At 39.1% G+C, this 18,077-nt stretch overlaps 2 protein-coding genes across 2 annotated transcripts; one reads left to right on the top strand and one right to left on the bottom strand.

The window, feature by feature from the left end:
* The first annotated feature begins 238 nt into the window (after positions 1-238).
* On the top strand, positions 239-3,129 carry LOC103425618 (probable aminotransferase ACS10). The gene is made up of 4 exons (XM_070823474.1): positions 239-1,037; positions 1,161-1,289; positions 2,000-2,160; positions 2,259-3,129. Exons 1-4 carry the CDS (start codon positions 633-635, stop codon positions 3,112-3,114), a joined length of 1,551 nt encoding a protein of 516 aa, XP_070679575.1. The 5' UTR covers positions 239-632; the 3' UTR covers positions 3,115-3,129.
* A 585-nt stretch (positions 3,130-3,714) lies between these two features.
* Positions 3,715-7,741, bottom strand: LOC103425628 (probable LRR receptor-like serine/threonine-protein kinase At1g12460). Its single transcript, XM_008363717.4, has 2 exons — positions 5,585-7,741; positions 3,715-5,493 (listed from the first exon to the last, which is right to left on the bottom strand). The coding sequence occupies exons 1-2, from the start codon at positions 6,754-6,756 to the stop codon at positions 4,008-4,010; spliced, it is 2,658 nt and encodes an 885-aa protein (XP_008361939.3). The 5' UTR covers positions 6,757-7,741; the 3' UTR covers positions 3,715-4,007.
* Between the last annotated feature and the right edge of the window lie 10,336 nt (positions 7,742-18,077).

The following is an 18,077-nucleotide window of genomic DNA, read 5'->3' on the forward strand; positions in this document are numbered from 1 at the left end:
GTGGTGCGCTTCATAGAAACATATTTCTATGATATCAAATGGAGACATATTTTTAGGGAAGCAAATTTTGTTGCAAATGCCATAGCCTCTATTGGGCTTAAGAGAAAGGAGCTTTGTATTTGGGATGCTTGTCTCCCAATGGAAGCAAATATGGCTTTTCTTTTCAACCGAAATGACACTGGTTGTGTAAGGGATTTTTCTCTTTGATGTATTCCTTTTGCTATAAAAAGAAAAAAAAGAAAGAGACTTACAAAAAAATTTAGCTCTCTAATCTACAATGATGTGATTCATCAGCATCAAAAATAAAATTCAGAATATATGGTGTGAAATACAACCTTGAAATTTGTTCGGACGCAGGACCCCTCGTGGTGGTTGTTCCTCGCGTCAAATTCCCCCAAAAACCCCAATATTGAAATATTTCGGCACTCTTCCCACGCACTGTCACCCGCACACACGACACACCATTGCTTCCTCTGCTCTCTTCCTCCTCCTTCTCCAAGCTTTGTACTCTCCGACGATCCGAACACCCGATTCAATCCGCCCAACATGTCTCCAATATGACCCGGACCCGGGCCCCCGTCCCAGACACCAACCGCTCCAAAGTCACTGGCTGAGGCGGCGGCAACACCGCCATGAGAGTTATAGTCCCTCTCAAGGGCGTCGTCCAAGGCAGGGGAGGTCTGCTTTTGGGCTCGGTCATACCGTGCGCCTTGTTTTATTTCCTCCAGCTCTATCTGAGACAACACCACTCGAACCCCAACCCCCCCAACCCCAACCTGCCTACGCCTTCGCCGGAATCCGAGTCCGAGCATGCCGGACAGCCGGTGGAACTTCCCGTTCTGCCCCGGAGTGTCTCCCGGACCCTCCTCGCCCCGAGGTGCGCCGGGGGGCCAGTTTACGTATTAGGTCGGGCCAATTCAGTTCTGAAAGGTGGCCAGTCGCCGTACGACGTTGGGTTGAGGAAGGTGGCGGAAGATCCGTATGACGAGTTGAGTAACCCGAATGGGGTTATTCAATTGGATTTGGATGAAAACAAGGTGGGTCGAGCTTGCTTTGGCTTGTATTTCTTCAAGTCTTTAGCTTTTTACAATTTTCAATTTTTTTTGTTTAAAAAAATTAAAATTTAAAAATTGGGTCTTGTTGAATTTTGGATTGTGCAGTTATCGTTGGATTTGGTTGGAGATTGGTTCCTGGAGAATGCAAAGGAAGCAATTCTGGGTGGCGGCGAGCTCGGAATTTGTGGGATTGCTTGTTACCAGCCTCTTGATGGATTGATGGAGTTAAAAGTGGTAAGTTTCATAGTACTCATATTCCAAGATTGTGATTAAAAGTATGTAAATGCCAATTGATATTAGAAGTTGTGTCCTTTGATGTAATTGTTGTAAGTCAAAATTCGAATGTATTAGTTTGGTTGGTTAACGTGGGAACCTGATTTGAATTTTAACTTTGTATTTTCTGTATCGATTGTATGATTAGTTTGGTCAATATATGAAAATTGAGATTTGGCTCTGGTTTTCTGTTTGAATAACAATTGAGATGTCTGAAAACTTTTCAAAAAGTATGTCCAAGTTATGAGTCAAAATGGTTGAGTTTTTTTATGCAATATGTACCTAATGATCGAAAGTTTTGTCCGAATCCAGGTGGGATTCAATAATTTTGGGTATATCAAAATAGCAAAGTCACTTGAGACAATCGGTGTTAAGTTTCTAATTGAACATGGTTTCAATGTTTCTCCGAATGATTTATTGCCTGTAGAATACAATTAATTACTTGCGAACTTCATAGTTGATAATTTGCACAAATTGGCTAGAAAATGCTATATCTTACTAGAAAACTAGAACTAGTAGCGGTTGGTCGAATGTGAGTCCGTTTACTTATAACAGTTATAAGCACTCCATGCAGGTTGATTTTTAGGATGCATGTGCTTTTACATTATATACTTCATATGAACAGTGGCAGTCAGTTTTTTGTGCACTCTCTAATTTTTCCAGACCTGTAGGCTGTGGCAGGATTCATGTCTCAAGTCATGGGGAAGTCAGTTTTCTTCGACCCCTCCCAAATAGTATTGACAGCTGGTGCAACACCTGCAATTGAGATACTAAGTTTCTGCCTAGCAGACAGCGGAAATGCATTTCTTGTTCCGGCGCCATATTACCCTGGGTAATAACTATCAACTAATGTCAACATAGAAAGTTTCTGTAGGTAAGTATCTCTGCTCTCTGTCTCTGAAGTCCTGACTTTTTGAATATGATATGCAGTTTGGACAGAGATGTAAAGTGGCGAACTGGAGGAGAGATTATACCTGTTCCATGCCGTAGTGCTGACAAATTCAACTTGTGTGTGACTGCCCTTGAATGTGCATTCAACCAGGCAAAGAAACGCGGTGTAAAGGTTCATGGGATTATAATTTCAAATCCTTCAAATCCCGTTGGCAGTTTATATAGTCGTGAATCACTTTACAACCTTCTAGACTTTGCCCGAGAGAAAAACATACATATAATCTCAAATGAAATATTTTCTGGATCCATGCATGGTAGTGAAGAGTTTGTAAGCATGGCAGAAATTGTTGAATCGGAAGATATCGACCAGAACAGAGTTCATATAGTATATGGTCTATCGAAAGACCTTTCTCTTCCAGGTTTTAGGGCCAGCGCTATCTACTCCTTTAACAAGGATGTTCTGGCTGCTGCTAAAAAGTTGACAAGGTTCTCGTCCATTTCCTCCCCATCCCAACAGTTGCTCATCTCTATGCTTTCAGACACCAAATTCATCCGGAAGTTCATTGATACTAGTAGAGAAAGGCTTCGTGGAATGTACCTTAAATTTGTGACAGGTTTGAAGCAATTGGGCATTGAGTGCACCAAGAGCAATGGGGGTTTCAGCTGCTGGGCTGACATGAGCGGGTTAATCCGCTTTTACAGCGAGAAAGGGGAGCTTGAGCTCTGGGATAGATTGTTGAATGTAGCTAAACTAGATGTAACACCCGGATCATCATGTCATTGTATTGAACCCGGATGGTTTCGGTTTTGTTTTACAACGTTGACTGTAAAAGATATTCCTGTTGTTATGGAACGAATTTGGAAAATTTCCGAAACCAGTAAATCACACTGTTGAAGTATTGTTCATTCATTCTCCGGGTTCAGCTTGCACAGAATTTTTTTTTCTTAAGAAATACCACTTGCTGTAGACACTCTTGTTTTAGGTCAGTGCACCTGATCCAAGAACTAAGCACAATTGCTTTCTCTTGTGGTTAAAAGGGAGAAATTTTTAACCGAACTGGCCACACCGTTTGTTGGTGCTACTAATTTGATAGTCGAAATCTCATGCACCTAGTGTAAAGTAGTGAAATGATTGCCAGACACCATTTTTCTTATACACATTCAGTTTGTTTCTGTCCCCAATTCTCCGTGATTTGTTCAATTCAAAGGTTAACATCAAACAAGGTACACATGGACAGAAAACGGGTGCGAAAATCAATTTCTACATGGTATTAAAAGAAAAATACGTCTGCTGTAATATAAGTAGATACCGTGTTTTGGTGTGATGGTCACCACGAAAAATTACTCGCAATTAATTCTTATTGAAGATTTTCTCTTGGCAGTGACAATATGCAGAACTCTCTCTCTCTCTCTCTCTCTCTCTCTCTCTCTCTCTCTCTCTCTCCATTTTTTGGTCGAAATCTCTCTCATCTCTCCATTTGTGCACAAGAAACCAGAACAAAATGTTACTACATTTCTTATTAAGTATTAATTTATCCCTCAATGACATACAATAAATGAATGTTCTTATTTGCAGGATTGAAAAATGTATGAAAACAATTGATTTTGGTAAACCCCAAATGAATACAATGAATTGTATCTATTTTTCCTATATTCAAAAACCCTCCTACTCTCCCCAACTAATCCAACCATTTCAGGTAACTATCTTTCTGACCTCTGCTCCGGCGAAGATGCATCATTGATCCGATGCTGAGGCAAGAGCATAATTTATCGATTTACTTTGACAAGCTAAGCCTCCAATCCGTTTCTGATGGATTCAAGAACCTGAATAACCTCAGCCATGCTTGGTCTTTTCGAAGGGAGCTCGGATGTACAAATCAACCCTAATTTCATCATCTGGATCAGTTCATTCTCTACAAAATCCCTTAAGCTTCTGTCAAAGCAATCTGATGCAAAGCCAGTCTCCAATAATCCCCTAACATATTCACACAAAACCACCACCTCATTTGCAGTTGGACTCTCTACCGGTTTCCTCCCTGTGACCAGTTCCAAAAGAACCACTCCAAAGCTATAGACATCACATTTCTCACTTAGTCTCAGACTCTGAGCCAGCTCTGGTGCAACATACCCAACAGCATTGTGGAATTTGGTTAAACCGTAGTTATCCAACATGGGAAGCAATTTACCTAACCCATAATCAGACAACTTTGGCTCATATTTCTCATCTAGTAGTATGTTGGCGGATTTAATGTTGAGATGGAGAATAGGAGGTCTACAGTCATGGTGAAGGTAGGCAAGCGCCTTAGCCGTTCCCAAAGCAATCTTAAATCGCCTACACCAATACAGTTCACTATTGCCTCTGCTAGTGCTTGGTCCCGGATAATGAAGACCGTGTAGATTGTCATACAAATTCCCATACGGGACAAATTCTGATAGCATCAACTGCATTGTCGACGACCAATAGTAACCTTGAAATGCTACTAAATTGGGATGCTGAAGGTTGCCCAGTCGTCCAATTTCTTGCTCAAATTCATCTTGATTTCTGATACTTCCCAGAGTCTCGAGCTTCTTTACTGCAATTGAGATGCCACCTTCAAAATTTGTTCTGTAGACTGTACCAATTGATCCACCACCTATTATACATTCTTTGTCAAGCAAAGCTTTTGTGCCGGACTCCCAGTCTTCATACCTTGAGGGCAAACTTTGGCTGAAGAGAACCAGCTTCCCGATTATAACATTTGAATCAGTGGAGCCAAGTGGTGTGCTCTCGACAACCAATGTCACATCGGCTTGCTTCTTTCTGTGGGCTTTGACGTTCATAATGCATACCAAACATACTCCACTAAGAATCACTGCAGCGGCAACAATTGCAAAGATGGCAGGCACACGAAGAGCCTTGGGTTTTCTCAAAGTGGGAGTGATAGTACCATTACCAGTTGCTGAGCAAGGCGTGTCCAATGGAGCACCACAGAGGAAGGGGTTATTTATAAATGCATAGGAGCCGTAACCTTGAATAGCTGCAGGAATGGTGCCTGAGAGTTTATTGGAGGAGAGATTAAAATAAGTCAACTTTGCTAGGTTTCCAAGGGAAGAAGGAATTGACCCCAAAAGTGAATTTTGTGAAAGATCCAGATATTGTAAGCTGGACAGATTTCCTACATCTGGTGGGATGCTTCCATTGAGCTGGTTTTTATGGAGGTCAAGGATTTCAAGGTTAGTCATGTTGTAAAGACCTTGAGGAATTTCTCCCTCCAACGAGTTACCAGAAACATCCCTGCAGAAACAATAAACATAAGATATTTTCGCTTAGATATAAAGACATTGCACATAAATTTAAACAAATTTCATAATGTATTTGGACTCACAGCTCACGCAGAAACATGCAATTGCTTATATCATGGGGTATTTCACCAACAAGGTTGAGATTGTGCAAATCCAAGACCTGAAGCAGCTGAATGCTTGCAAGCTTTTCTGGAATAGTTCCGCTTATTGAATTATTACACAATTGGATCACGACAAGCCTAACCAGATTCCCGAGCACATCTGGGATGCTCCCATCCAGCCCATTGTACCCCAACTCCAAAACCTTGAGACTTCTACAGTTTGTAATACTTGGAGGAACCTCTCCGTCCAACACATTCCATGAAGCATCAAAAGACTCCATTCTCTCACTACAAGTTGTAATATCAGGAACCTTCCCGTTAAACTCATTATGCGATACATTGAAATAAGTAAGATTGCTCAATCCAAGAACCCCAAATGGTGCCGAACCAGTAAACAAATTGCTACTGAGATCCAGTAGTTTCAAGCTGTGGCAAGCCGAAAGCTGCTGCACAACGCTCCCTGACATCGCATTGCTTCTTAGTGACAAATAATTTAACCTGGGAATATTGCAAATTCGCGAAGGTATGCCACCGCTGAGATTGTTGAAAGAGAAATCAAACCCTTCAAGATTCGAGCAATTCGCCAATGATTCCGGCATTGAACCCAAAAGAGCGTTATGAGACAAAGAAACGAACTTGGTTTTGTAACAGTACTTAAACAAAGCCGATGGAATCTCCCCAGTAAAACCATTCCTTGACAAGTCAAGAAGCCTAATGCTAGGCAAGTCACCTATAAACTCTGGAATCGACCCAGATAACGCATTTGAACTAAAATTGATCTTATACAGTGTTCGAATCTCGGCATACTCATTCGGTATACTTCCCGAAAATCTGTTCCCAAACAATGTCAAAACCCTCAGGTATTTCAACCCGGACAAAGCCGGAGACAACACTCCACCAATGCTAGTGTTCAACAAAACTATCTTATCTACAAACCCAGCAGAGTTACAGAACACACCACCATAATCTTTGCAAGGATTCCCAGTAAAAACCCATGAGCCTAAACAATTGTACGGATCATTTGTTACATTCCCTTTGAATTGAAGTAAAATCTCCTTCTCAGTTACTGAAGTAACATCAATTATTGCCAAAAATAAAGCAACAACAAAGCACAAAAGGGCATGAGAAAGGCGAAAAGTATGAATCTTTCTCATGCTACTTACAAATCTATATAGTAAATGTGTGCGGTAAAAGAAGGGGTCTACCCGTTTGGCATTATGGTAATTGGATCTGAAGCAGATAAGATCTGACTGCTACTTTGCCTCCATTGTTGCACTTTCTTTCGAGTATCCGAAACGCCCCATCACGATCATGGTAAAGAATAAAAAATTTTCACTTCTGGGTTTTGCTGGAATTGCAGAAATCTCTGAGAATTCCACCACATTTGCACAAAAAGATGAAATTTTGGCTTCTGGGTTTGTCTCAGTGGATGCTCAGGATTCAGGAACAACCAAAGATCCAAGATTTATGAAGCGTTTTGGCTTCTGGAACGAACCAAAGCACCAAAATTTTAGTTTTTTGGCTTGAAACAATGGAGGAGAAACAGAGAAAAGTAATGGGAGGTAGGGAGTTATGGGGTTAACTGTGAAAGGGAAAAGAAAATGGAGGAAAATGGTGTGTGTATGTGTGAGCTGTGGAGGGTTTGGCTTGGTTGGAAAGGAAGCAGGTGAGAGAGTGGGAGTCAAAATTTAATGTAACTGCTTATAATAGTCTGGAAATTCAGCAGTTTTTTTGCCTCCACTTAAACTGATGCTCAACCACGTGCATGCCCTCTCTCTCTCCCCTTTCTTTCTCTCTCTAACCTCTGTGTAGTTTGTAATGTCTGAACAATGATAATGAGGGAGGAGAGAGAGAGAGAGAGAGAGAGAGAGAGAGAGAGAGATGAGTGTGTATTTCTCTCTCCAGGACCGAGTTGGGTCTGCATCTCTTTCACAGCATTCATTCTTCCCCACCAACCAAGCTACCAATTCCAGTCACTTCCATAATTACTATCCAAAGAAAACTAAAGAAAAAAAGAAGAGTGAAGAAAAAGGAAGAAGAAGAAGAGGGTGTCTCGAATTTGTCTCTACTATTGGTTGACAAGTAAACAAACTCTCTCTCTCTCTCTCTCCCCTGCTTTTGCATTGAACCGTTTTAAGTAAAGACTTTGAGTCTTTGACAAAGGAATATGATCATATTCGAATTCTGATGATCACTTTAGAGATTTTGCTAACCTGTTATTTTGCAGTTATAAATCATTTTAAAAATAATCGTACAATATGCGATAAACAAACATTACAAACATTATAAAGTAATGATTTCTACGATCTTCACAAAGAAGATCCTTGTTCTTTGACAAGACATTGGTTTTGTTTCTGTTTCTTTTATTAATTGTTTCACAAATATCATTAGTTAATTAATTACTTAATTAAGCATATTGTTCTCTCTCTATAATAATAATAAAAGGGAATATCGAGGAGAAGTCGTCTTTAACGTTGCATTTGCGCATTTTCCAGCTGGAAATGACAATCATCTGCATTAACTATGATGTCAAGTTTCTCCAACTCCTCATACTTGAGAACGACACGTGGCCAACTGGGTCAATTTCTCTGCTTTCTTTCCCCTTACTGTGAGAGTACATTTTTACATCTTTGTTTTTTTCCATTCAAACCTTGTCTCTTTGCATTTGACTAGGAGAGGAAGAATCTTCTCACCAAACTTTGCAGACCCAACTCAAATTTGCTTTTAAAAGAAAATTGAAGAAGAAAAATATGTTCTTTTTATTATATATTTTTATATAATATATAACCTACTTTAAATTCAGAGTAATTCTTACTTTATTATTTTCAAATATCGTTATATTAGCTTAAAAAAATATCATGAATTCGCACTGTGCTACTCTTGAGTGTCAAAAGGATCGTTAAAGCTTAAATGCGGCGCTTATTTGATGATAAATAATTGTGCAGAAATATGACGCTGGGCACCCCAAAACAATTAAAGAAATTAATTATTTTTGGTAAAATAAAAAAAAAATTGTTAAAAGAAATAAGACGCTAGGATGCGGGCTCTCAATCATTCATGGAACATAAGTATAGGAAAATCCCAGCAAAATTTTAATTTCAATTTTTTGCCGGGAATTGGATTTTTGTCCACGTTGCAACATATGTTACTCTTTAAGTTTTTGAAATTTTAGTTTGACCTAACTTATTTCAAAATCTCGGCTCGAACCATCTTGTACACCTTGCGAGGCTAATAGAAGCCAGAATTTGGGAGAAAAACATAAATTTAGGTAGGAAAGCGAGGCCAAAAAACTAAGGTAGTACAAATGCGAATTTTACGATACTTGAGAGTAGTAATGTGAGAAATATTGTTAGCTCGTTTTGAATTTTTTTTTTTAAATCGATGAAAGCTTTTTTGGTGGAAATGATTTTGGAATCAGATCATTAGTAAAAATGCAAGCAAATCTCAGATAAACACTTAACTCAAAAACAATTCTGTGAAAATGATTTTAGTCATTTTAAAAGCACTTTTAAACCAGTCATTAATAAGTGTATAGAGGGAGACTCCAACTTGGAGCTGTACAGTAGAGTACATTTTTTAATTTTTAGTACAATATACATTCGCTTGAGCTAATTTGACTGCACCAAAATATGCGAAATACACACTGATATTACATCTGAAGTCCTAAGTTCAACTCTCTCAGTCTCCACTATAGCTTGTATAAAACAAAGTATACATAATAAAGAATGCAACATTTGGCAATTCCGTTGGTGGTCCTAATACTTTTACGAGTTTTTTTTATTTTCTGTTCTTTTTGCCCACTTAATTCCCTTCTCTATCTGCATCAAAGGACCCTTGAGCAAGAAGAAGAAAAATGAAAATAAATAACCAGTGGTTGCACCACACATTATTGAATTATTTGGTTGGTTAGCCTGGCAAGCACTGCATAGGATGGCTTGGTAGTTGTAAGTTTCACCTTATTATCTCTCTGCACGAATTTGCTATACACATTTGTTGTGGCATTGCATGGAATCTTCTTCTTGCCCCTGAATTCAGATGTTTTTTTTTCATACAATTACTTATTTTATTTGGCACTTGGAACTTTTTTATATGTTTTGTTTTGTAGGATGGTAATGGGACAATAACTTGGAACAAATTCTGTGTTCTGAACAATACACAAGAGTCTTTGGTTCAATAAAATGTGCACCAATTTATATGAATCGATATGTTAGGTGCTAATGATATGTTAATTTTTCAATTTAGTGATGTAACAAGTTAATAGCATTGCACAACGTTTGACGAATTTTGGGGTCTTCGGACTTCTTAACGAGTTGCTTTAGTTTGAAGAACTTTTTTACTTTTAGGAATGTAATATATGCAGATCAAACACCACAATTATCTTTCTTTTTTTTTTTTTGTCTCTCAAAAAGCTCTGCCTCTCTCGGCCAACCCTAAAAATTACTTGTCAACTGCCGACCCTTCCTTTGCTAGGGTCGGTGGCAGCCAAATCCTTCTAATTCTCAGCCATCTTCTCTCTTTCCCCAACCTTTCCCTCCTTTTCTTTACCTTGCTATGTTTATTTTCTGGGTTGTATTTGGTTTGAGCTTCTATCAGTGTTCCCTGAGCTTTGTCTCAATTTACCCTGAGCTTGTCTCAGATCTGCCACTTTCCCTTGCAAATATCTTTCCTCACCGCATTTCCTTTAACATCTACCTTTGCTACTCAACTCTTTGGATGTTTCATTCATGGATCTTCTTTGGCGGCTCTCTTTGGTGGTTAGTAGCTTTTAAAGTGTTTTTTGCACTATTTGGTAGGATTCCCATTAGACTTGCACTCCATATACTTTGTATTTGATTTACTTAGGCGAAGACCTTTAGCTTCTAACACTCCCCCCCCCCCAAAGGTTAAGCTTCACATTTACTCCCTCTCACAATCCAATACTAAAAAAAAGTATGACTTAAAGTTAAGTCTTGGTGTAACCCTATATTTTGTCTTTGATCTACTTAGGCGAAGACCTTTAGCTTCTAACACTTCCCCCAAAAGGTTAAGCTTCACATTTACTCCATCTTGCATTCCATTACTAAAACAAAACAAAAAAAGGCAAGACTTAAAGCTAAGCCTTGGTGTAACCTTATGGTTATGGAAAAGCTTTCAGTTTGTTCTTCAAGCATTCTTATTGCAGTCGTTGCTCCATCATACATATCCCTTATTTCTTGGATATATACTACTCGTAGTCCTTTCTTCTCTAGAATCCTCCAAATAATTTCGCTTGCAACCTTATCATACGATTTTCCAAATCTATAAAGATCATGTGCAAATCCTTTTTCATATCTGTATATCATTCCATTGATCTTCGTAAGTGATAGACTGCCTCCATTGTCAAGTGCCCTGGCATGAACTTGAATTGATTCTGAGACTTGTGTCTCTTGCCTCAATCCATGCTCAATTACCCTCTCCCAGAGCTTCATTGTTAGCTCATTAACTTAATGCTCCTATAATCATGCAACTTTGTATGTCGCCCTTATTTTTGTAGATAGGCACCAAAGTGCTTTCTTGCCACTCAGGGCATCTTCTTTGTTTTCAAAATCTTATTGAAAAGCTTTGTAAGCCATGCTATACCCATCTCTCCCAAGAACTTCCATGCTTTAATCATCATATTGTTTGCTTTTCTTTGCTTCATCTTTATCAAAGCTACGACCACTTCCTCTTTCCTCATTCATCAGTAAAAAGAGTAATTTCTACACTCTTCTGATAACTTAAACCACCCAAAGAAGTGCATTCATTGAAGAAATTATGAAAATAAGCTCTCCATTTGTCTTTAACCGTGTTCTCCTTGCCTAGAACCTTTCCATTCTCATTCTTGATACACCTTACTTCGTTTAAGTCTCTTGTCTTCATTTCCCTTGCTAGCCAGTTTATAGATATTCAACTCTACGTCTTTGGTATCTAATATACATGTCGTCAAAAGTCGCTAGCTTTGCTTCTCTAATAGCGTTCTTTGCTTCCGTCTTTGCCATCTTATAGTTGTCACAATTTTCATCAGTTCTATCCTTGTATAAGGCTTTATTAAACATATTGAAGTGATATTTGGTCTTATGGGTAGGCCTAGCAATTCCTGATACAACCCGATAACCCGACACAACATGAAACGAAATTAACTGGTGTTCAGGTTGACACGATAACGAATCGGGTTGTTATCGGGTAACCCGATAAGCACTTGTAAGATAACGGATTGGTTCGGGTATACACGTGGGTAACACGATACACGATAAGCAAAATATTAATTTTATAATTTTATAACCCTAAAAAAATACTATAATAATTATCTCTACTAATTAATAAAACACTCGTTGTCAACCAAAACTATATGAAATTACCAGTTTAACCCTCTAATTAAAACAGAACATGAATAAGAAATATGAGGTAGAAATGTAATTTCACACAACAAATTTTGCTAATTTTTTTCAAAGCCTCACCTACATGTGATCCTAACATATCTCTAATTTTTTAGTGAGACATACGACTTATTCTTTTCGCATATTTGCATAGTACTCGATGATACAAACGCATAGACGCTTGAGGAAGTGAATTTGGAGCTATGGGTGAGGTTTTATAGAGTCACAAATCTGAAAAGTATGTTTCTAAGGCATTTCTATTTTTTTTATTATTATTATTATTATTTTTTTTTATTTATTTATTTTTTTTTATTTTTATTTTTATTATTATTATTTTTATTATAAGTTTATTTGAGAGTAATGAAGGAATGAAAGAAAGAGAAGAAGAAACAGGGGAAGATGGGAGAAAGAAGAAAGGGTATTGGTTGCCCAATCAGAGAAGAGAGGGATAGACCAATTAGGAGGAGAGAGTGATAGGAGTGACCAATCAGAAACAGAAGAAAGGTGGGGAAATGAGAGAAGAAGAAGGGGGTGACATGGGCCCGTTCAAGCCTTCGGACTCGACTAGTTCCGCCTACTTCCTGATGGTTCACCGTCATTTTTCCGGCGATTCAAACCTTCCCACTACCTGCAACCTACTTCATAACCTTCCCTCTTCCATTTCCACCCACAATTAGGATGAATTTGGTGGTAAATTGTTCAAAAAAACAAAAAAAAACCGGTGGTGGGTGCCGTGAGACTTTTGCTCGAAATCCACCAATTGGGAAACGTTTTCCTTCAATTAACACCACCATTAGACTTTCCTAGAACCCATGAATAAAGCCCAAGTAGTGATGGAGGCGTCGGAGCAAGTTTAGAGGTCGAATCGAATCACACCAAATTCTACGGTTCCGACGGGTTCGAGGTAAATTGGAGCCTTTCCAGGCCAAATTAGACTTGGCCATAGGTATAAAGTTTACTCTACTCTTTAAGATATTCATTCCTGTTAATTTTGGTAATTTTTGGAAATAGTTGGATTTTCTGGCGAGTCGGGGCGGCGCGTGGCCAGGGGGTTGTCGATGTTATTCTTAGGCTAAATTAGATGCCTTGAGCTCAATTTTGGTAATGTATGACATAGGTTGATTATTGGAACGTAAATTCTCTACGTTACGTTAATAGGTCATTATATGAATTGACGATCCGATCGTTGGATCGTCACCAAACTTTAATATGTTATAGTACGTAATATTTGAGGACCATAGGAACTTATGGATTGGGATCTTCCCGAATTGGATTTGTAAGTTCATAAAATAAAATGTTAACCGCCACTTGGTTTTGGCAATTAGCGGAGATCTGACCGTTGGATCGTAATGGAACTTTAGGATGTTGTTCTAGAAGTATAATGTGGATCTTCGGAAGTAAGGGATTGGAAATCTGTGATGCGGATCTTTCGAATTGAACTACGTAGGGATGTGTGTTATTGATCGGATCATATTTATATATATTTTTACTTCAAATTCACTCGTCTTTTCTTAGTTAGTTCCTTATATTTTTGAGCTATTTACGTTATTTTTGTGTTTATAGGATTTGTTATGCAAAGAAAATAAAAATAGAACAAGTGAAATTTTATGTAATAAATTCGTCAAAACTGTCTTTGTAGATCAACTTTTAAATTAAATTAAAAAATATATATATAATAATGATAAGTCATGATGATGTTTGAAACATCATCATGATGGTTTTGTTTTGTAGAAGAAAAGAAATGAACGGATGGAGAAGAAGAAAATAAAGGAATAAAAAAAGAAAAGGAATAAAAAAATAGATGAAAGAAGAATAAAGGGGAGAGTCCAGCTGGAGGAATTGGAGAAGCTGTCTTTGCAGCAGAAAGCAGGAGACAGCTAAGAAAGAAATAAAATAAAAAGAAAGACAGCAGCACGCGGGGGAGAGAAATAATGAGGAAAGAAGGAATGAAAGAGATTGGCAGAAGAGAGAAGGGCGCGGTCTTGGGGGGTCTTGGAGCGGGGTGGACAGAGGGGCTGCCCTTTGGGCAGCTCGCAGACACGGCAGGAGCGAGAAAGGCAGAGGCTGCCCTTTGGCAGCAAAAGAAAAGACGCAAGGAGGAAGCTGCCTTTGGGCAGCGAGAGAGACGGACCGAACCAGGAACGAGAGAGCAGCAAGAAGCTGCGTGAAGAAGAGAGAGTAAGCTGCCTTAGGCAGAGGGACACGGAAAGAGAAGGCTGCCCTTTGGCAGCGAGGTTAGAGAGACAGAAGCGGAAAGAGGAGAGCAGAGGCTGCCATTTGGCAGTTTGAGCCTTGACTGACCAGAAACCAAGGCTGCCCTTGGCAGCGCAGAAATATAAGAGAGAGAGAAAGGGGTAGCTGGAGAGAAGGCTGCCTTTGGGCAGGTCAGCACGCAAAATAAAGGACTGGTCAGCACGGGGGGGGGAGAACGTGAACAACCAGAGGCTGCCCTTGCAGCCTGGAGCTCAGAAAATGGCAGCACACGGACGAACAGACAGTTCTCTCCTCTCGGTTAAATCTTTCCAACTTATGTTTTACTTTCGGTTTAATCTTTTCAAACTTCTCTTTTATTTCTGTTTTTAATAATGTGTAATTAAATTTATGTTGGTTAGAGGTTAATTCGAAACCATGATTATATTTGTAATATGAATTGATTACCTTCAGTTGTGATTTATAAGTTGTGAATTCAATTTACTTATCCGTTCGTATAAAAACTGATTTGTGTATGTTGGTTGAGAGTGCACGCTTAATTTACATGCATGAATTTGATGCTAGAATATAAGTGAATTTCACCTAATCGTTATGAACTTATTTTCACAAGTAGTAAAGGTTGCTAGTCACAATCACGTTAAGTAAATTCTTGGCAAGAGTATCATGCTTTTCATAGTTACGAATGCCTCGTCAATGCTTATAGTTTTCACAAAGTTTAATGATCTTTGATTGTATCTCTATTGTGCTTTTCACGTAGGGGACTTTTGAAGAATGTTTTGAATTGTTGTATGTGTTTTCCCGTCCAATTCAATAACTTAAGGAAAACTTGAAGATTAAAAAAGTGCTGTTCACGGTTAATCTGGAGTATTGAAATTTACAATTTATTAAAAGAACAACTGGAAATCATTTTGTATGCAAGTATAACATGTGTGGAGAAGAACCCTCTAGCCAGTCCGTCATTTATCATTTTACCTTAATTTTATGTTTTTGTCAATTCTGTAATTTAGTTAAGTTTAATTTACTTTTCATCAAAACCAAACACCCATCCATTATTAAATTATATTATTTATTTAGTTTTCTTTATTGTTAGTCTTTTAATTTAATTTCCATCCATTGCAGTTCCTAGTGTCTAATTTGATTGTTTTCATTATTTTGAGTTATCCTAAGTGTGTTTCGAGTTATTAGAGTTTTTAGCCTAGTTTTGTGTCCTTAAGTCTTATTTAATATTTTTTAAATTAATTTAGAATAGATTAGCAATCCCTCCTAATCCCCGGCCTAGAACGATACCCTACTTACATCTATACTACAATTGTCAAAAAGAGGGTTTAATTTTGTGTGTTAACTTATTTTTCACATCAAATTTTGGCGCCGTTGCCGGGGATTAGTAACTTTGCTAATCCTTTTATTTTTGTTTTTGTTTATGTTTATATTGGTGTTTGTGTATTTTACTTTTGATATTTGATTTATTTTTCTTTCTTTGATTTTAGGCACAAATGGAGCTGAGGGAAATTTAAAGGAAAGATGCGTCCGGCTAAAGACGTTAAATCAAGCGCTTCTTGGGAGGCAACCCAAGCATTCAACAAAGGGAGACTTTGGAATCGCTAACCCAATCAGATTTGCATTTTTACACCCTTATCTTTACTGCTTTCATTTTGTTTTGTTTAGTTAGTTGTGTTATTTGGTTGATTTCTGTGAGTTTGTATTACTTAGTTTAAGTGTGGGGGAAGGTTAACCAAAGTCTCTTTACATTAATTTACATAAAAAAAAAAACAATTAAAAAAAAAAAAAAAGATAAAATTTAAAATTAATGATAAAAAAAAAAAAAAAAACAATTAAAAAATCAAAAAAAAAAAAATACATAAAAAAAAAAAAAAAAAAAAAATTAAAATTAAAATTTTACAATGATGTAAACTAATAGTATTCATTGGTCGGGTGGTGCTTCAGTAGTAGGCGGGGCTTCAGCAGTCGGCGGGGCCACAGAAGGAAGAGGCAGCAGAGGTTGATCAGTTGGAGCTTCACTACGCGGTGCCGCCCCAGAAGACGAAGGCAGATGCGGTTGGAACAAACCCACAAACCTCCGATGATCAAGTAAAATTTGACCATCGGTGTCCTGCATCTGGTCAATCTTCCTCTTCATGCTGGTGGCATAGCTGTGTGCGAGCTTGTGCAATTCCTTATTCTCATGCTTGAGCCCTTTAATCTCTTGCTTGAGACTCTGTATTTCAGCCACCAAGGATTCAACGTGACGGGTTCGGGCATATAGGCGTTGGGCCATGTTGGATACGGAACCCGCACACTGCACACTGAGAGCCAGAGACTCCTTGACCGCCAATTCATCAGACCGCCTTGCGAGCAGTCTGTTATCTCTGGGAGTGACAAGGTTTCGGGCCACCACCGCAGCGGTCATGTCATTTTTCATCATCGAATCCCCCACGGTAAGGGGACCGGTAGGGGATATGAAGGATGGCCGCCATATGTTGTCTGGTGAAGGCGGAGCTGCCTCTTCACCAATGTTCAAGTCAAAACGACGATCAGAAGGGCCAGACATTTTTCAGAGGTGGTAAAGAAAGAAGAGAGTTGGACTGATCAAGATTAAACAAGTGCAAGATGGGAGTGTTTACAGGAGGGTACTCAAGTGTGTTGTGGAACAAAATTAACGCCTCTATAAAAAGAAGAAATCAAAGAGGCGCTCCTCAGAGAAGCGTCCTCTCGCAAATCGAAGAGTCGGGGCTTCTTTCTCAAAAGCCGGATTCTTTTCTTAAAAGAGGAGTTTCCGTTCTCAAAAGCCGGATTCTTTTCTCAAAAGAGGCGTTCATTTCTTAAAGGCTGGGCTTGCTCAGAAACCACGAGCCGAACCCCGGATTTCAAAAGATCAATTTGTCCAGACGTGTCGTCACTTGTCACACGCAAATTGCTTTGCGGAAATCTCGGGCAATTTGTCGAAGCACCAATTCAGAAATCGAAGAGGGAAATTCAACAGTCAAAGACACGCTAGCTTTCTCAAAAGCTGGGCTTCAACCCACGGGATTTTCTTTTCCAGATTTATCCGCACGTGTCACATGCTACCTCTACAATCGACGATGCTCAGAGCTCGAAGCGCCGATTACAGATATCAATGAGGAATCAGCTTTGCGGAAATTACGGGCAGCTTTGTCAGAAAGCGCGTAATTTGTATTCTTCACCCATCCACCGGCTGCCGACACTAAGTGAGAGAACAGTTCCGGTTGTGAAGACAAGTCCTATAAGTTTCTACCTTCGCCTTCCACAGCAAAAGCACACTCTCTCAGCACACCCTCTCAACACCTCTTCATCTCCGAAAATGCATTCCCAAAGAATCCTCTCGAGTCACTCTGTGTTCCTCATTCCTTGGGATACTCCTGCGAACAACCCATTCAAAGCAAAAGTATTTCATATCATAAAGGTTGAAAGCAAGAGTATCTCATATCATGCTTTCTCCATGTCCTTCTCCTTGTCTTTGTTTTCCGACAAGGAGAAAGAGAGCAATCAGCCAGCATTTGGTATCAATCTTCCAATCTGGAGCCAACTGCCTGGAACCCTTTCCTGATTGCTTACCTAGCCTTGCTCTCGAGTACTCATCTTCATCATTTTATGCTTTCTCTTCGTCTACCACATCTGCCTGGGGGACAGTAAGGGAAGTGAAAATGATACCTCGAAGCATGTGGAGACAATTCAGCTAGGGACAAGGAGAAAGAAAGCAAGAGGTAGGCACTTGGAAAGATTGAAGAAAGAAATAAGGACCAACACCTTTCCCTCGTGCCTGCCCGTTGTGCAGAAGAAACAAGCAGAGAAGAATGCAGCTTGCACAATCATCCCAGCGGAAGGAGTCCGAACTGAGGAACTAGAGAAGCTGCCACATCTGCTTGGAGAAC

Source organism: Malus domestica, chromosome 06 (genome assembly GCF_042453785.1).
Source record: "Malus domestica chromosome 06, GDT2T_hap1".
NCBI classification, from domain to species: Eukaryota; Viridiplantae; Streptophyta; class Magnoliopsida; order Rosales; family Rosaceae; genus Malus; species Malus domestica.

Bases quoted from the DNA above. Each gene is read 5' to 3' on its own strand.
- LOC103425618 (XM_070823474.1), top strand. From the start codon at position 633: ATGAGAGTTATAGTCCCTCTCAAGGGCGTCGTCCAAGGCAGGGGAGGT. The intron at 1,290-1,999 runs GTAAGTTTCATA...CCAGACCTGTAG, and splicing joins GATTGATGGAGTTAAAAGTG to GCTGTGGCAGGATTCATGTC. The intron at 2,161-2,258 runs GTAATAACTATC...TATGATATGCAG, and splicing joins CCGGCGCCATATTACCCTGG to TTTGGACAGAGATGTAAAGT.
- LOC103425628 (XM_008363717.4), bottom strand. From the start codon at position 6,756: ATGAGAAAGATTCATACTTTTCGCCTTTCTCATGCCCTTTTGTGCTTT. The intron at 5,494-5,584 runs GTGAGTCCAAAT...TTGTTTCTGCAG, and splicing joins TGCATGTTTCTGCGTGAGCT to GGATGTTTCTGGTAACTCGT.